Below are 18,708 nucleotides of genomic sequence, written 5' to 3'. Positions count from 1 at the left end.
GATGAAAAGTCAGACCCTTTGAAGAATGCCCAGTGTGTCTGTTCCAGTCCATGGATGTGTAGCTATCCTGAGTAGGGCCAAAGTGCAGGGCAACCAAAAGCATTCAGCAGCTTCCTTTTGTCACAGGGGGGAAATAAACTAATATGCAAAATTTTCTTACTTATAAACTTCCTTCCCATAAATTTTACTTAAATATTGCCTATTAACCATTTCCACTGACCAGGACTCAAAATCAACAATCAAAACAAATAGCCAAATGGCAACAAATATTTGCAGAAAAAGGCTGTTTGTTTGCAGCAGTTCAATTCAACTTATTGGATGGAATAGAACGAGGAGACTCTCTATGTGAATAAAAGGATGTCTCCTGTACCATGTAGACCCCAAGAGAGGGTATATATTATCTGAGCCTCTTACTACACATCTTCATTCTTCTTTCTTTTGAACTGGTTCATTTTAACTCTGTAGAAGATGGTTGCCCACATCTCCCAAGATTACTTGTTAACTCCTGGTAAATAAAAAACTGCCTCTCTCCATCAGTCTCAAATACTCAGGTGAGAAAACCTGGTAGGCCAGTAAGTCAGGGTTCCACACCTAGTCTAATAAGTTATATCCAGAGTGGTGAGGTCACACAATACCAAACGGCATAAGAAGTCTGTCTTGTAACCTGGGCATTAGGGCAGGGCCATTCCAAGAGAGGGAGGTGGCTGTGGGAAGCTACTGCCTGAGGGACACCATGTGTCAGTGCTCTGGCAGGCCACAAAAAGTTCTATGCATCCAAGCAAACACCACTAAAACCCAGTGGGGAAATATTCAGTTTGAACATGTCCTCTAGAAACACTGTAAGCACTTTTCTTAGCCAGTAAAGGAAAAGAGGTGGGAGCACTTCTACAAACTTATTTAATCCTACAGAACAACAGGCTGTTTTGCAAATGAGATACTAAAGCTCACAGTAGTTAGGTAAACTGCCCTAGGTCACCTGGTCAGAAAACAGAGGAGCAAATTTCAAACCCAGGTGGGACTCCAAAACCCCATTTATTCTCCGTTCATTATTCATGCTGCCTCCCAAATGAATTCCACCCAAGATAAGTGCCCAGCACCAATGAAGCCAGTCCCGTGAGGTCTCTGGCCGCAGTGGCACTACAGCCAGCAGCCTCACGCTGGAAGGGCCTAGCAGGGAGCTGCCCATTGCTCTGTCCTAACACCCCAGGCACATCCCAAGTAGACCCTCTCAACCCCCAGCTACTCGTAGGTGGTATACTGTTTCAAGTGCTACCGATGCCATTTTCCTGTTTGCGTTTTGTTTTTGTTTTTGTTTTGTTTTTACAGTTCGTTGCTCATCCTAACTGTCAGCAGCAATTGCTTACCATGTGGTATGAAAATCTCTCAGGCTTACGTCAACAGTCTATCGCTGTGAAATTCCTGGCTGTGTTTGGAGTCTCCCTAGGCCTCCCTTTTCTCGCCATAGCCTATTGGATTGCTCCGTGCAGCAAGGTACAGACCTGCTTAAGGCGCATGTCGTTTGCAGTGATTTCTTCTCTCCTTCGCATGACCTAAAGGCCATTCACTCAAAACAACAGCTGAGCATTTCCCCCGTGTTGAAAGAAGAGAGCCTTGAGATATTTAGCAAAAGTAGAAGACCACACAGACCTGCTTTTTTTTTTCCATCACTTTTCTAAAGAGAAAGGAGTGATAATATGGGAAATGTCAAATATATGAGGCATAATCTGATCAATATCAGAAGAGAGAGAGGAGAGACAGGCACTGTCATGCCTCTAATTATGCCATGTCCTCTACATTCACAGTAATAATTATAGCAATGGTCCGTGCTCGCTTCGGCAGCACATATACTATAGCAATGGTCCTAGGAATAGGCAACATTTACTGAGTACTTTCTTTTGGCTAAGCCCTTTTCATGGAAGATCTCATTTCACTCCCTCAATTACATTGGGATGCATATTCTTTATGAAGTAGGTTCAGAAAAGAGAGATAATAGGCTGCGAGTAAAAATGCAGCTCCTGCTGGGCACTGCAGATCCATCTTCATGATATCCCAGTTTCCCTGGCTTCCTTGATTAGGCTCTGGCTCACACAGGCAGCTAATTGGGTCACAAGAAGGAAAAGACAAAGGAAATAGGAGAGCTGAAAAGGTGCAGAGCTGGGTTCTCTTCTCACAGGGAAGCAAGGGACTGGAACTTCCCCCACTTCCCTCCCCACCATGCCTAAAGCCCAGCCATCTGATCTAGAGCCACAGAAAACCACAGCACTCACTCCAGCTTCAGGCAAGAGTTAGCAACCAGAGGACTAAATCATGGAGAAATGATTCCACAGGGAATCAGACCAGCTAATGTGATTAACAAAAAATGGAACCTTTTGTCAATTCTAATTAGAGGGAACTCAGGCCAGGATGATGGGCTCAAGACTTCAGCACTGCTGCCAAGGCCACCTCATCAGGCAGGCAATGCACTCACTGCCTTAGAGTATGATGGGTAACAGAGTGAGGTTAGGATTCAGACTCCTTCTTCTGTAAAATGGTACTACAAAGTCCTCAAATTGAACATTTGTGGCATTCAACCTTACATTCACTGAGAATTTTCTTTGTCTACCACGCCACAGATTTCTAAATCAGAATTCCCCAAAGTTACATACAAAAATAAAGGCAAGATTTCCCTTCTTTCATTATGAGCTAAAAAAAAGGACAGTGAGCAAAAAACACCTAGCCAGATTTAAAGCTGGGTTAGAGTAGGTCATTGGTTCCAGGCACATGTTTTCACATGGAATTATCTAGTCTGTCCTACAGGTTAGATCCTTGCCTTTATCCAGAGCCTAGATGGACAAGGTTGCTCACCTCCATATTCTTGGAGCCCCAAACTAATTTCAGGACATTAAGTCATTAAAATAACAGCCACCTGGATTGGTAGAGAAAGCACTGATAATCGTCACTTTTGCTAAGTGTGACATATGTGACAGCTACTAGAAAACTGGGATGGTACTAGCAAACTGATTTGCCTCTGCCTGCCTGGTGGCCTGGAGAAATACTGAGAAAGAAATGATACTCCAGTTGCTGACTCAATTTTTTAGATTTTCAGTAGGTCTGAGAAGGATCATCTTGGCCAGTATCAATCAGGCAGATGTGATCCAAAAAAAAAAAAAAAAGTACACATGGGAGAAATTTCTGGACTTTCCTGGGGTCCAGTAAATCCAGGAGACTGATGCCATCATGAAACAGAGGGTTCATGCCAAAAGCAGTCTTCTAGAACATTCTGGAAGAAAATATGGTAGGAAAATTTAGCCCACCAGTAAGGCTTCCTCTCCTCTGCTCAGATACCTGTCTTGATTGACATTTTGTCAATCATGGAGCTTCCAGTAAGACTAAGAAAAATATCAAAGATAAATATGAGCGGGCCATTACACTGCTTGTGCCTTCTGGGCACTTTCTGGGCTGCAAGTCTAAGTTCAACACACTGGAGGGTGTGTCCATGTCGGAGTGACAAGTTTTAGTCTGTGGCATGACATCACTCTTTGTGGCACTGCTTATTCTAAGGTTCCCTCATTAAAGAGGGAAATTAGTTGACAAAGTTGCTCTAAGGCAGCCAAAGGGCAGATAAAACAGTCAAGATATCTTTAGTCTTTCCTTTCACCACGACAAAAGTAATCTTTTCAAGTTTGGCAAAGATACTATATTACTGGGGATTACAGAGGTATTACTTATTCCATGTGAAGAAACCAGCCCTCTCCAAAGGATCCTGATGTCCAAAATACAATGTCCTCCCAAGGAAAGTGGCACAGTGGAGAAATATGTTAATGTGCTAGTATCCCTCCTCCCGAAGGGTCACTTCCTTTATACCTAATAAATCTATGAAAAAGCCAGTGTCATCCCAGCAACTTCATATTCTAACCACATTAGGACACCTGCCTCAAAAAATTAGAACTTGATATTCTTTCATAAATGTATTCATAAAAATGTCACTGCTAAATCCCATCAACCAGCTAATGTCTAACAAACTGTTGAAGTTTCTGTTTCCAACTTAATGGTCCATTTACTTAATAGTTGCTGTCTTAATTTAGGGACCACTAGGGACACCAAAATTACTTGATTGGCCTGCCAAAATGATCTCATCATTTCTTTCCCTTTGAATCCTCATGGCTATCAATTCGACTTTTAAGTTTTTGAGGGTCCCTAAGAAAGACAGCTAAATAAGAAGATTATAAGGTCAAGGGTGTCAACACAAGTTCAGCTTACTAATATAGTGGCTGGAGAGGGTAATCAAGTCACAGATGTGTACATAAGGTGATAACAGCAGGTGTGGATCATGTGACAGGACTGCCAAGGTCAATAAAGAGAACAGTGATATTTTTCTGTGATTTCTCATCTTAATCACCAACATGGCTGAAGTCATGCAGCCCACTGGGAGGCTGGTGAGTTCTCACCTCATGGCTGCTCTCAGGTAGGTCTTTGCCTACAGAGCACTTCATCCTCTCAAGGAGTTCTTGATGCCAAATGCCCCTCATGGCTCAATAGCCTGTTTTTGCATCCTTTGTTATTTCATTCTGATTCATAATTTAGGTTGCTTGCCTGTTAAAATCTGAAAGCTGTAAGAGTTAAGAGTCATTCTCAAGGGCCTCCACAGGGTCTCTATGGCAGGTGGATTGAAGAGTAAGTCAGCAATCTGGAAGTGTTAAGGAACAATACAAGTTCTAATTGTAAAGGTATGAGAGATGAAAATGATTTCCTCCATGCCTGTTAACCTTGATGGTTCAATTATCCTTATAACTCAGTCCCAGGACTCAGGCAGTAAGAGCTGTAAAGGACTTCAGCCTCCTACCTATTGTCTTTGCAAGGTACAAGCCATCCATTTATACACTGCCACATAACTCTCCACTGAAGAACACCAAAGTGTTAGCTGTCATGCCCCAACCCCTCAGCCGGGTACCAACAAAAAACACCTAGTGAGGAAGTGGAGTAACTCTGCAGCTTTGGAAGATCCCTGCTTTCCCTTGTCAAAGGTGAAGCAATTTGAAACAAGGGTCTTCACACCACGTGGTCCAGAGCCAACCAACCAGGAGAGGATGATGCCTCCAAAGGCCTCTGTGTCCCCCTACCTGCCTCTACCCGAGAGCACTAGATTAAAGAAAATCATGCTGTAATTTTTGAAGCATTGCCATGGAGGGAAAAATCTGTGCCCAGAAATAGAGCATATTTTGTTCTTACATTACAGAAGTGTCTACTCCTGTGCTCGCTTCAGCAGCACATATACAAAAGTATCCACCCTCAAATCCAAAAGGAGAGTCCATTGCCTGTCCCCATGCTAGGACAGGAGTTCAGAGTACCAGAAGGCTGATGACTTCCATACTTAGGCCTGTCTGAGCCTGGCAACATTCTCTCCCCAGCTCTCTATTCAATTTCCTAGCACAGGGTATAGCCCTGCATCTCTCTCCACTAACAAATCAGCTAGTGATCTGAAAGGAAGGACCAACTCTTCCAGTTTATTTATTCTATCCAGTGCCCAAGATTATGGTGCACATAGACGGTACCCCCAAAGGGCTCATGGCATAAATGCTTTAGGACTCTGTGTAGCTCCCACTTCATTAAGTGAAGCTTTATAAGCTTTATAAGAGCCAGTTGAATTAAGTTTGCCCTTAGGAGAATCGCCTGAGGCTCTCCAGTGCCACACAATAAGTGCTTCCTATGTGCCAGGAGCTGCTCTGCTTTGTACATATTATTCATTTCTTTTATCAACCCTACATGATAAGTTATATATTTTATCCCTACTTTACAGAGGAAGAAACTAAGACACAAAAGGATTAAGTAAATGCCGAAAACTACGGAGTTGTAATTTAAACCTAAGATCTCTGGCTTAAAACACCTGACCTTAACCATTGCACACCCACATACACATACACATACACACATGCACACACACACACACACAACCTGCCCTCTACCCTTTCCAGTACATCAGCCACATTACAACCTTCAGTGCTGAAGGTAAACATCTCAACCACTGACTACTTCACTTTGCAATGGACTAGATTCATAAAGTCAGAGGTAGCAGGACATTTCTAGAAGAGAGGAGTCAAAACCATGATATGACAGACTATATTCTTTCTTTTTCCTTCCTGAGAAACCCCTACCTTCAAGAGTCCACTATCACTCAGCACCTCTTCAGCCCATAGGACAAAGGGTGGATTCACATGGTCACGTAAGAATGCCCAGATTAGAAACACCCAATGAACATCCTCCTGTCCCACCCCACCCCCAAAAAGGAAGTTTTCTGAGCCCTAGGTTAGACATTTTGAATAAGAATTTTACAGGTAGCATACAGAGAAATTTTCCCCTAAGTTAACCAGGATCTCTAACCACTCTGGCCTTGAAGATGTGTGTGTTTCTTTTTGGAGCACTTGATCCAAAGTTTGCATCCATTCAGCTTTCCAACTTATACACACCAAGCCCTTCCTTGAGGTCACTGGCACCTGGAAGCGAGTGAAGGTGGCATTTAGTGACACAATACTGGGTAGAGATGGTAGAAACATTCTCTAGGTGGAGACCTACTTTGCAGGCATGTGGCTACCAGGTCCCCATTGAGATGCTTACACTTGTGGTTATGGCTAAGAGCCCAGTGGCATGGGACACAGAGCTGTGCTAACTAGTAAAAGTCCACCTCTGATCGCTCACCAATACCATTTGTTTGCAGCTAATTTAAGAGCATTACTCAGGGGATCCCTGGGTGGCGCAGCGGTTTGGCACCTGCCTTTGGCCCAGGGCGCAATCCTGGAGACCCAGGATCGAGTCCCACGTCAGGCTCCCGGTGCATGGAGCCTGCTTCTCCCTCTGCCTGTGTCTCTGCCTCTCTCTCTCTCTCTCTGTGTGACTATCATAAATAAATTAAAAAAAAAAAAAAGCATTACTCAGTTGTTCTCATACTCATATATTTCCCAGAGATGAAGAAGAGTACCCAGGAGGTCTGGGGTGAGCCAGGCATTGAGATACAATAAGCATGCATTTCCTGCTATCAGTTTTCTGCTCATAAGATCCAAGTAAAGACAGAACTGCTTTGGCCCGCTCCTTAGACTCACCAATTTTGCCCTGGTGAGCAAACAGCAGAGCAAGCCAAGGCCTATATCTCCCAAAGCTCTACAGTCTTTTTCCATAACACTATTCCTTGATCCAGCTTTCATGATTCCCCAGAAAAGAGGTGCTGGCATACATTGGCTGACTTTTCTCCCTTCTTTTAGTTCACCAGGTGACCTTAAGAAAGGAGGAAGTTTTCTCCAGGTGTAATTTGTTTCAAAAATTATCTTTGTGAGACAAATAGGAAATGTCACACACAAAAGAGAAAAAGAACAAAAGCTACTGAAATGATTTGATCTCATCTGACCTTAATCAAAGTTTGACCAATTAAAAAGAAGTCTACAAGCCCAGAAGAAAAAGAGGAAAGGAACATTAATACCTAACCTCACTTTCCTCTCTATGGCCCAGATCAAGTGGGAAATGAACCCAAGGTAATCTTCCAAAGGCCCACAGGGCCTTAATAGGGTTTTTTTCTTATGTTTGCAGAGGATAACAGCAATTTTTTATAGACTCATCTTCTGTTAGACAATAACAACTTGAAGGCGGTAACAGAGAGAACATTAAATGCCTCAAACCATGTCTTCTGGGGAATCCCAAGGCCACCTCAGGTTCAGCTATGTGCAGCTTCCTGCATCAGGTGCCCTTCATTGTATCCTCATCCAGGTCATCACCACAAGATGCTACATAGAGCCCACTGATAAAGGATAGGAAACCTGGCCATCAATCCCTTAATATTTGGGTCTATCTCCATGGTCCCCAGCTTTTTCTGACACTTCTGGGACCGTGCTGTGATACACAAGATCTGACATCTCTTTCCCTCTGCTCAGCTTTCCCCACTCCTCACCCCATGGTCAGCTTCCATCTTCCCTCCCCTCTCACCACTACCCCAACTAGGACACAGTGACAAGAAACAAAGCAGTGACTATTTAAGTCTCCTGGGTACACCAGCATCCTGGTTGGGAAATGGAGCTTCAAGATTCGAACAGAGTCAACTAAAATGCTGAAAAATTCAAACTAGCTATTCGAGATATAAATCAACACAAGCCACAGTTTAATTCACTTTTCTTAATGAATTTACATGAGATGCTTTATTTGTCCTTACATTTAACCTGTGCATTCTGAATTTAATGAATCTACCTACAGCCAAAATTAATCTATTGTCTGATTTTGTTAATAATGAAATTAAACATTACAAAGAAGCACAATTTATAAACTGTCTGTAGGCTCCATGGTTTTCAGGTAACTAGAATTTCAGGTTTTCAAGCACTAGATAGATTAGTGCCATATGACATCTGACAATGCAAATGAACCAAGTTTTTTCCAGCATAGTAGGGATTCCCAATGTCTAGGCTTGAGATCCTGGGTTTAAAAAAAAAAAAAAAATTAAACAACCATTTTTAAAATTTCAATAGATAGGTTCTATGGCACTAGAATCATAATAAATCATGTTACACTAATAACCACAACAATTAGAGTGGATGATTACCATGCTGAAGCATATTAAAAGAACATTACCAAGCCATCTGACTTATAAATGTTACACTGAACATAGTCATAATTAGGGAATTTTTACCTGCAAAAACCCCTGTAACTGGTCTTCTACGGAACCAACAGTCCATCTCGTGGGTGATATTTCACTCTAGGACTACTGAATGAGGCAGAATGTAAATGTCAAATAACCAGACAATGGCTACAGGTAGACATCTACACTAGAGAAGGAATTGGTCTTCAGAAAAGGTTTCCCTCTTTGCTCTTGCCTGATTAGCATATGAGGGTGAGGGGTAAGATTTGGTGCTTAAGTGCACTTGCACTTAAGTGCAAGTGATGGCAGTGACCTAGAAGGGACCTATGTGAGTTCACTAACAGGGGTTAGCAGACTAACTGGGCAGCCCAGAGTTTAGTCCTCAAAAACCAAAGTATCCTCTAGGTGGCACACACCAGGGCCAGAGAAGATGTGCCCAACATTAGCTCCTTAACATCTTCTAGATCATTTCAGGCCCACATGGAACAGCTCCACAACTCAACTGTGCACTAGAGCTACAAGTGAAACCTCAATAAGTTTTAGAGTAGTATCAAAGACGCTATGATCTATACACAATGTACAATAAAAATAGAATTTTTTAAAGAATGAGAAAAGAGTCCTCTATGTCTAGAAATTAACCTGTGGTTTAAAAATGAAATCCAAAGGGAAGTTGTAAAATACTGATAACTGAATATCATGAAAATACTATCTGTCAAATTTCTTGGAATATGGCTAAAGCAGTACCTATTCCAAAATGCAGAGCTTTAAGTAAAAACTTACCAACATATAAGAAATACTGAAAACAAACCATAAAAAACAAAACTCAGGAAAATGGACCAAAGACCAACACGGCATATCCAACATGTATTTTCTTTAAATTCTGAACTCTACTAAGATAGAGAGGGTTTTTTCCTCCAGATTTGAATGGCATAAGATGCATATCCACATGGTTGGGAGAAGTCGTGCATATTACAGCACAATGATACATCAGTGTGTTCTACTCCTGTTTTATACCATTCCCACTAAATCTTCTAAATAGGGGGAGGGAAATGAATTCAATAGAAAATGCTATTTGGTTAAGCAGCATCTCACATAAAAGTTCAAGAGAAAATGTCTGGGTTCAGTCAGTAGCGTCTGTCCATGATGAAGGATTCTCTGGTTAAAACTTTGGCAAAAGCATTTTAAAGAGAGACCTGCACCCACCTATAGCTGCCAGTTTAATGTATCTTGTACATATTTTGTTTCCAGCTAGGAAGAACCCTGAGGAGCCCTTTCATGAAATTTGTAGCCCATGCAGTTTCTTTTACAATCTTTTTGGGATTGTTAGTTGTGAATGCATCAGACCGCTTTGAAGGCGTTAAAAACCTGCCTAACGAAACCTTCACAGACTACCCGAAGCAAATCTTCAGAGTGAAAACCACACAATTCTCCTGGACAGAAATGCTCATCATGAAGTGGGTTTTAGGTAAGCAGTCACTCGGTCCTTTATTCTCTCCTCCCCTATTAATAATAGGACATTATTAAACTCTGACTTCTCAAACTCCTTTCCTCTTGAGTGTACTCTGGCAGTCAAAATGGTGAGCAGGTGACCAACAAAGAAGCCAGAGTCAACTTCTATATATGCTGGTGTGTAAGACACACAGTCCTTTAATATGAACCCTAACTGTGGAAGGAGATGTTTGGATGAAATTTGCTACATGCTTTTCCTTATACATGTATAGAAAGTGATGGTAAAGTAGCCTTGCATGGGAAAATATATTTTCATCATTTAACTACAGTCTACCAGAAGCTTTAGGAAATCAAGATCTGCTTCTAGAAAAGAGTATAAAATTGCATAGCTTAAATGATATTTTTGTCACTGAATACTAATGTATAGTAGAATGGAGATGATAAATATAAATCTAAAAAGTTAGGGGAGTAACACTTTCTCATGCTTTGTATTAATGAACATTGTGAAGTTCTGACATTCCTTTCTGTGGTGATACTTTGTTCTGCCAAGGTCTACCACTAGAAGTGCCAAGGAAATTTTCCCAATTGCCCCACTGACTAGTCAAGAAAGACCATCTCTCTTTTGCCCACTTCTTAAAAACTATTATTAAGAGGAACAAACAAGATAAACTAAAATGGTAAAAGCTAAAACTGTATAGGCAAAATGTGATATAGATTATTTCCTACACTGAAAAATGTAAAACTATATGATAAAAAAAATCAGACATGGTGAGAAAAATGAAAAACTATAAAAGTTATCATCAGTGACACTGTACATAACTAAAACCTGATCAATAAATTATAATATATGCATCAAAAAGACAGGAATTTGATTAGAATGTTTTGAGCAAAACAAAACTGAAAACAGAACTGAAGAATTTTAACTCTGCACTATTAAGATGTACCCAACTAATTAAACTGCCCTAATAGTATGCACCCCAGATTTTGCTTTCTTCACAAAAATTCAATAATGGTATAATTTTCACTATGTTTATGTTAACAAACATTCAGTCAGAATGTACATTGTGCCATCAATCAACAAAATCACAAAAGAACAAGTACTTGAAAACAGCCCAGCATATGGCCTGCTTAAGTGAGAGAACCTAAGGGAGCCACAGCAGTTGAACTATGTGAGAACATCCTATAATGTCCTCGGCCCAAGCAGAGAATGATGGGAGCTAAGATCTCTGAGCTGGGTCTCTAAATATGAAGAGATAAGAAGAATGGTTTGATCCAAAGGAAAGAGGCAAGAGAGCACACCACAGGCTTTTCATCAACCAGCCAATCTATGACCAAGGGCTCACTTGGTGGAGTCACCGGCACTAAAGTTGTAAAGAGACATTAAAGCCTGTGGCAGAGTGAATCCTGTGACCTTTCACAGTGCAGGGTCTACCGCAATTCTCCGTAGTATGCCCTCTGTGGATAAACTAAACACTTTAATACTGCAGTGGACAGAATGTTTGTAAGACTCCAAATCCATATGGGAAAACCCTAACCCCAGTGTGACAGTGGTTAGGAGGTGGGGCCTCTGGGAAGGGATTAGGTCATGAGGACAGAATGCTCATGAATGGGATTAGCGCCCTTATAAAAGAGCCTCAGGGAGCTCTCTCACTCTCTCCTTGCCGTGTGAGGGCAGAACAAGCAGTCTGTAACCCAGAAGAGGGCTCTTGCCAGAACCTGCACACACTGGCATCTGATTTCAGACTTCCAACCTCCAGAACTGTGAGAAATAAATTTCTCTTGTTTACCAGCCACTCAGCCTGTGGTATTTTGTTATAGCAGACCAAACTGACTAAGACACAGATATAAAAACAAAACAAAAACAAAAACACCATAACTCACATGTTGAGTTCATGGATAAAAACTTAGGGGGATTTACGGTCCCACTCACTCACGCACCACATTTCCCCACCTGGCTCCCAGGGAGAAGACTGTGGTGAGTGCAACCACCCTTGCGCTTAAGTGGTAGAGCCACTATATGTTCATGGCTCCTACTGAAGCATGACTTTCTTCTGAGTTCTCGTATTTCTCTTCCTGGATGTCAGGGCACTGTCCCAGGAGGAGGCATTTATCTGCAGGCACAGTGGATCCAACTCCCAATTCTTGCCCATCAAAGCAAAGCTGAGTTTTTAAGACTGTTACATGAAAAGTACTGGGGAGGGGAGGACTTATTTCTATTGACCTATTTCCTGTTATATTTCAGGTAGAAGACATATTCTAACTACTTTCTCTTATTTAGATAATTTTTTCAAACCTTTTATTATGAATAATTTTAAGAATATGCAAAAATCAAGACAAGAGTATAATAAACCCTATGGACCAACCTCTTATGTTCAACAATCAGCAAGTTGTGGCTAATCTTTGTTTCATCTATACCTTCTCGAGTTCTCTTTCCCAACAGTATAGTATCCTGAAGCAACTTTCAGAGCTTATATTTCATCTATAAATGTTTTTGTGTGTATCACTAAAAGATAAGTTTTTTCTTTTTTTCAATCATTTTTCTCTCTGTGCTCGAAATTCACTGATAATTTTTCTGCATTGTCTGTGATTTTAATCCCAGACAGGAGTGAATTTCTCCTTTCAGATATTATATTTTTCAATTCTTGAAATTCCATTTGGCTCTTCTTTTACTCTTTCATTTCCTTCTTCATGATGTTCACATTTTCCTTTAAATCCTTGAACATATCATCCATACTTACGGTATCCTTAACACCAAATTCCATCACTTCTGTCAGTTCTGGGTTACCTTCTATTACCTAATCCTTTCCTGACACGGATCAGAAAATGACATTTAATCAGAAATTGAATGATGGACACTTTATGTTATGTTGTTGAGCATCTAGATTTTGTTACCTTCCTTGAAAGAATGTTTGCCTTTATTCTGACAGGCTTTTAAATTACCTGCAGATGAGTTTAGGGTTTTTCAAGCTTTCTTAGAATGAATCTGGAAAAATTTAACCATAAAGACTGTTTATCCTTATACTATAAAGACAGACATCTGGGATCTCTATCAAATGCCCTGGATAATCAACAAGGAACCTCAACTCTGGATGGTCTGAGCTCAAACATCGTTCCACTCTCAGTGAGCTCTGGAACCATTCAGCTTGCAGTTCTCTGGCTGTTGTTTGTGGAGCTTTACTCTGGGCATTTACAACTTAGTGTTTGGGAAATGTTCAAAAGGACCCGCAAGTAGTTTTCTGGACTTCATTTGTGGTTTTGTTTTCTGGTTTGCATAGTATAACTTCTCTCTGGAACTATACCACACAACAACTAATCACCTCTGCCTTCCTACACCCTAGTCTTTGTCGCTTAAACTCTGGGACTGTCTTTCATTCTTCTGGGACCCCTCTCCATGCACTGCAAACTAGAATGTTCCTCCAAAAAGAAAGACATGATGTTCAAGTGAAGCGGCTTACCATGCTGGTTTCCTTTTAATGAAGGAATATTTGTTTTGAATGTCTGAGGAGAGTTTTTTTCTTTATCCATGAATTCACTCCACTCAGTGAACAAATAGAAGTTGTTCCAGGAATTGTGCTGGGTCTCATGATTACAACACTGACTGTTCTTATCATTCTATCTCCACAAACAATACCTGGCCATTTTCTTTTTTTTTTTTTTTTTTTTTTTTTTTTTTTTTAAATTAGTCTATTTGATTTTTTTTTTTTTAATTTTTATTTATTTATGATAGTCACAGAGAGAGAGAGAGAGAGGCAGAGACATAGGCAGAGGGAGAAGCAGGCTCCATGCACCGGGAGCCCGACGTGGGATTCGATCCGGGGTCTCCAGGATCGCGCCCTGGGCCAAAGGCAGGCGCCAAACCGCTGCGCCACCCAGGGATCCCTACCTGGCCATTTTCATTACAGCATCTGTCATCCTAGAACATTCATTATTGCTTGTGATGCATTTGTCTTGAGCACTAGACTGAGCTTGCTAGGGAAAGGCTTTCTTCTCAGTTATGGTATCCCCAGAATGGTGGCTGGCACTGAATCAGCACTCAACAATGTCTATCAAGTGGGTGGATGAGTTCTTACCCAATGAGAGTAAGTTTGTGCCTAGTACAGGGCATGGTAGGTGCAGCCTAGTGGAGAGCAAGAGTCCTGTCTGCTTTTGTACAACTTTCTTACCATTCTCGTATGTTAAGTTTTTTCATCTGTAAGGTGAAGATAATTACAGTTTAACTAGCTAGAAGGCTACTAGGAAGGTTTACTGTTGCTCAAGTGTTTAGCACAGGGCCTGGCACCTAGCAGTACACAGTATTTGTTAGCTACTAAAATTAAAGAAAGAGGAAGAGTTTTGTTAGAAAGTTTTAAATCTATTAATATCATCTTCCCGGCTGGAAAACAACTGAATTCCAAATGTGCCTGAGACCCAGATTTGTTGCAAAGGACCCGCCACTGAGATAGTATTTGGATGTCAGGGCCTCAGGGCATATTGGCCCTTCTGAGAGTTCACAGAACACCTACATTTTGGCCCAGTGAGAAGCTGACCTGAAAGGATCCATAGGCCTCCTCAGAGGGGGTGGGGTAAGTCTGCTTTGCTGAGGACCCTGGGACAGAGTAGAGGATGCCCTGAGGTCAGGACCATTTAAAGAATGTGCATATTTAAGTCTCACAGGATTCTGAAAGAGGGATCCCTTCTGAATAGCATCTGAAGCAGGGGTGGGAGTGAAGGCCCTTTGAACTGACAGAGCGCCATCTCACCAGCCTGCAGGCCATTATTCAAAACCTGCCCAAATGAGCTACTCCTTTCCCCAAAGGCTTCCCGGCACTTCCTAGACCGTTCGTTCCACTATCAGCCATCCTTATTATCAGTTCTCTGGGCTCCAGGCATCCCCGAGTGAAGGGGATTTTGCCTGAAGGAGGCACCAGTGCCCAGCATCCTTACCCCTGAGCTCCCTGAGCTCTAAACACTCCTCTGATTGACAAGCTGGAGGCAAGAACTTGGATAGAAAATGCTGAACTACCCTCAGCCCCCTGGAAGCTAGGGGCCTAATTTCACTCACTAAAGTAAAGTACTCAATTTCACACATTTCTTTTTTCATTAAGCATTCCTGCTGCTCAAACCCCTGCTTTTACTCATGGCCTTGGAATACTTAAATTAGCCTGGGTGAGTTAATATTTGATCTAGTAAAACTGACGAGTGTATTTGACTATGGGGGAAATGATTTGCAATACCCATGGGAGGAGCTACTATATTGGTCAAAAAAGCCAGTTTTCTATAAACAATTTATTTGCATTTCAGATTCATAGAGCTTTTAGTGTTTGAAATTACCCCAAAACTCCAAAAGTATCAAGGAACTTTTCTAAGGTCAAATATGAAGGAAGCGTCCAAAGCTAGAACCTGAACCCAGGGCTTCCTTGGATTCCAATCCTTCATTGGATTAAGGCCAATGACAGCCCTAAGTGATAGCCTACAACTGTCCTAGTGCCAAACTAAAAGCACTTCCACTAAGACATTAGGAATTTTAATTTGAGGGTAGACAAAAGCAATAAACATTACTTCCTTCAGCCTGTAATGGTTTTTCTAAAAACATTTCTAAAATATCTAAACTGGCACAACTGAAAGTAATTTCAGCGTTAAGAAAATTATTACTTTGCTGAATTACCATACAAATTCTGAAAGGGTAAGCTTGAGAACTGTGGTCTGCAAAGAAAAAATAAGGCAAGGTGGGGAGTGGAAGTATCTTGTTAACAGTCCTACAATGTTTTGGGATATTTCCTATTGTGTGGCCTCTGATTGGACACAGACATGTAAATCTTAGAATCTACTTCATCAAAGCCATGACTCCTCTAAACAGACTCTCTCAAATTACTTTTCTCCTTAGAGAAATATTTAGTTTCAATTCCTCTTATATAATGAACCACTTTAACCAAAAAAGGGACAACTCTGCTTAAAACTGTCCCTGGGCAGAGGAGAAATGATCTAGTGTGGCAGATGTGGGCCTGTAACCAAGTCAGCCATGCTTCTGTGCCCATGACCGTTTGTCTGCTCCTAGTATCATCCCTGACTCCAGGCTTTGTAGGCAGCTAAGTCCCCAAAGGCCACTGAATTATAATGTGGTCATCTGCCAGTGTGCTTGAGTTTGAGGTCCAGAGGAGACAGAAAAGGGAACACAAGCAAACAGCTGGAGTGGAACTGTTGAGGGACTTGGGAAGACCTGCTTTGCTGAAATCCAGGATGTATGGACAGAGATCACAGAAAGGTCTGACAGCCCAGCTCTGCAGTCTGAACTTTATCTTAGGGTTGAGAGGGGGAAGTGACCATGATCTGACCTGTTTTTGAGGAGGTAAGAAGGGAGTGAAAAGTGAGAGGGCGGGATGGATCTGGGAGTCCACCAGCTGCGATCTGCAGAACTGTAGTGATGATGTCATGATGACACCTGAGGAGTCGGGGCTGTAAGAGAGGGGGTACTGGATAATGGTGGGACTAAGAGGCATGGAAGGACAAGGAGGCCAACTTAGAATATGTGATATTTCTAGTCCTGGCAGGGCATTCACTTAGAGCAGTCTCTCTGCACAGTGAAAATTTAGTTTTTAAGCTTTTAAGAAAAATCAGAAATTATTTACAAGGAATTGAAAGACAAAGCTGCAAGGGTGGACCCCCTTACTCAAGATCAGGGGGAAAAATGAAAATGGCTGAAATCTTGGAAAGCAACTGCCTTTAAGGGATGGGGGGAGGGGATGAGGAGCAACAAAGAAGGCTGAGCCCGGGCAGTGAGAGAGGCAGGAGCCTATGGGAAAGCAAGCCCTCCTTCTGATGCACAGGAGCCAGGAGAGTGCCGAAAGAGGCAAGCAGTGTTAACATTTTGGGAGGGAGTAGTTGGTGAGTGAAATTGTTTCACTCACTGACCACTTAGCAATTGTCTTACTACATTAACCTCCTAAGTATGCAGGCTAAGTTAGCGCACAGAATCGGCTGGTTCTGCATCACATCTTACCCAGGTGTGAGTAGTTACAGAGACGACTTAATGTCATTTACAAAACATTCTTTTCTGCACATTACTGGCTCTGAATCCAACTTTATGTCTTGAAGAAGCAGAATAACATAGTGGTCAAGTGCAAAGGCTTCATGGGCAGACATTCTATTTTCAAATTCCAGATCTCCTGCCTCCTAGCTGGGCACAGTAAAATTCTCTGTACCTAATGAAACATTAACTCCAAAAATGATTAACAGGATGTACTTCATGGGGTTGTTGCAAAGATTTAACGGAGTTAATATACACATACACAAAACAGTGTCCAGCACATAGTAAATGCTCAAAAATGTTTTCGAATCATTGTTGTTTTTTTTTTAAGATTTTATTTATTTATTCATGAGAGATACAGAGACAGAGAGAGAGAGAGGCAGAGACACAGGCAGAGGGAGAAGCAGGCTCCATGCAGGGAGCCCAATGTGGGACTCGATCCCAGGTCTCAGGATCACACCCTGGGCTGCAGGCGGCACTAAACCGCTGCGCCACCAGGGCTGCCCAAATCATTAAGTTTTAATAACCTAAATCAATTTAGCTGAATAATCAATTGAGACAGATAATAGCAGTATTCAATACAAAAATATTCCAAGTCATACAGAAGCCACATATTTAAATTTTCTAGTAGCCTCATAATAAAAATGGTGAAATTAGTATTTAACCCAAATTATCTAAAATACTGTCACTTCAACACAGGACTGATTTTTTAAAAACTGAGATATTTCACTTTTTTTGGAGTCTTTGATATCTGATATGGTCTAATACAGCACCTCTCATTCAACCAGCCACATTTCAAGAGCTGAGTATCCACATGTGATTCACAGCCACCATACTGGCAGCACAGGGACAGAGGGATACACACCAAACCAAACCGTTACTCTAGGTCACTTCACAAAACTGGCTGAGAGGCGAGGTGGGGAACTAGCAACATTTTGTTGACATATCCTCTACGTTACTTAATACATACCAATGAAGACAAATGTTTTTAAAATCCAACAAGTCATTAACAAAATTAAGAAGAAACTAACAACCCCAATTTAATGCTCCCTGAAATAACCAACAGAAATGTAGAAAGTTAGGACCACCGGGTTCTGAGTTACCTGTGGGACCTGCAGAAAGCCCTTTCCCGACCCTGAACCTGAATTTCCTGACATTTCATTTAGGGTTTTTTGTTTTGTTTTTTTTTTAATTGGAGTTCCATTTGCCAACATATAGCATAACGCCCAGTGCTCATCCCGTCAAGTGCCCCCCTCGGTGCCCATCACCCAGTCACCCCCACCCCCCGCCCACCTCCCTTTCCACTACCCCTTGTTCCTTTCCCAGAGTTAGAGGAGTCTCACATGTTCTGTCTCCCTCTCTGATATTTCCCACTCATTTTCTCTCTTTCCCCTTTATTCTCTTTTACTATTTTTTATATTCCCCAAATGAATGAGACCATATAATGTTTGCCCTTCTCTGACTTACTTCACTCGACAAAATACCCTCCAGTTCCATCCAGGTCGCAGCAAATGGTGGGTATTTGTCATTTCTAATGGCTGAGTAATATTCCATTGTATACATAAACCACATCTTCTTTATCCATTCATCTTTCGATGGACACCGAGGCTCCTTCCACAGTTTGGCTATCGTGGCCATTGCTGCTAGAAACATCGGGGTGCAGGTG

General features: G+C 41.7%; 1 protein-coding gene across 1 annotated transcript in view; it reads left to right on the top strand.

The window, feature by feature from the left end:
- Nucleotides 1–18,708, top strand: part of TRPC7 (transient receptor potential cation channel subfamily C member 7) — a 143,470-nt gene that overhangs the window by 88,731 nt on the left and 36,031 nt on the right. The window contains exons 6-7 of the mRNA XM_049091931.1: nucleotides 1,327–1,491; nucleotides 9,839–10,055. Coding sequence (XP_048947888.1) covers nucleotides 1,327–1,491; nucleotides 9,839–10,055 — 382 coding nt within the window. The remainder of the gene's footprint in view (nucleotides 1–1,326; nucleotides 1,492–9,838; nucleotides 10,056–18,708) is intronic.

This window comes from Canis lupus, chromosome 11 (assembly GCF_003254725.2).
Source record: "Canis lupus dingo isolate Sandy chromosome 11, ASM325472v2, whole genome shotgun sequence".
Taxonomy (NCBI): domain Eukaryota; kingdom Metazoa; phylum Chordata; class Mammalia; order Carnivora; family Canidae; genus Canis; species Canis lupus.
Note: the sequence above shows the minus strand (reverse complement) of the source record. Positions and strands in the feature narration are given on the sequence as shown.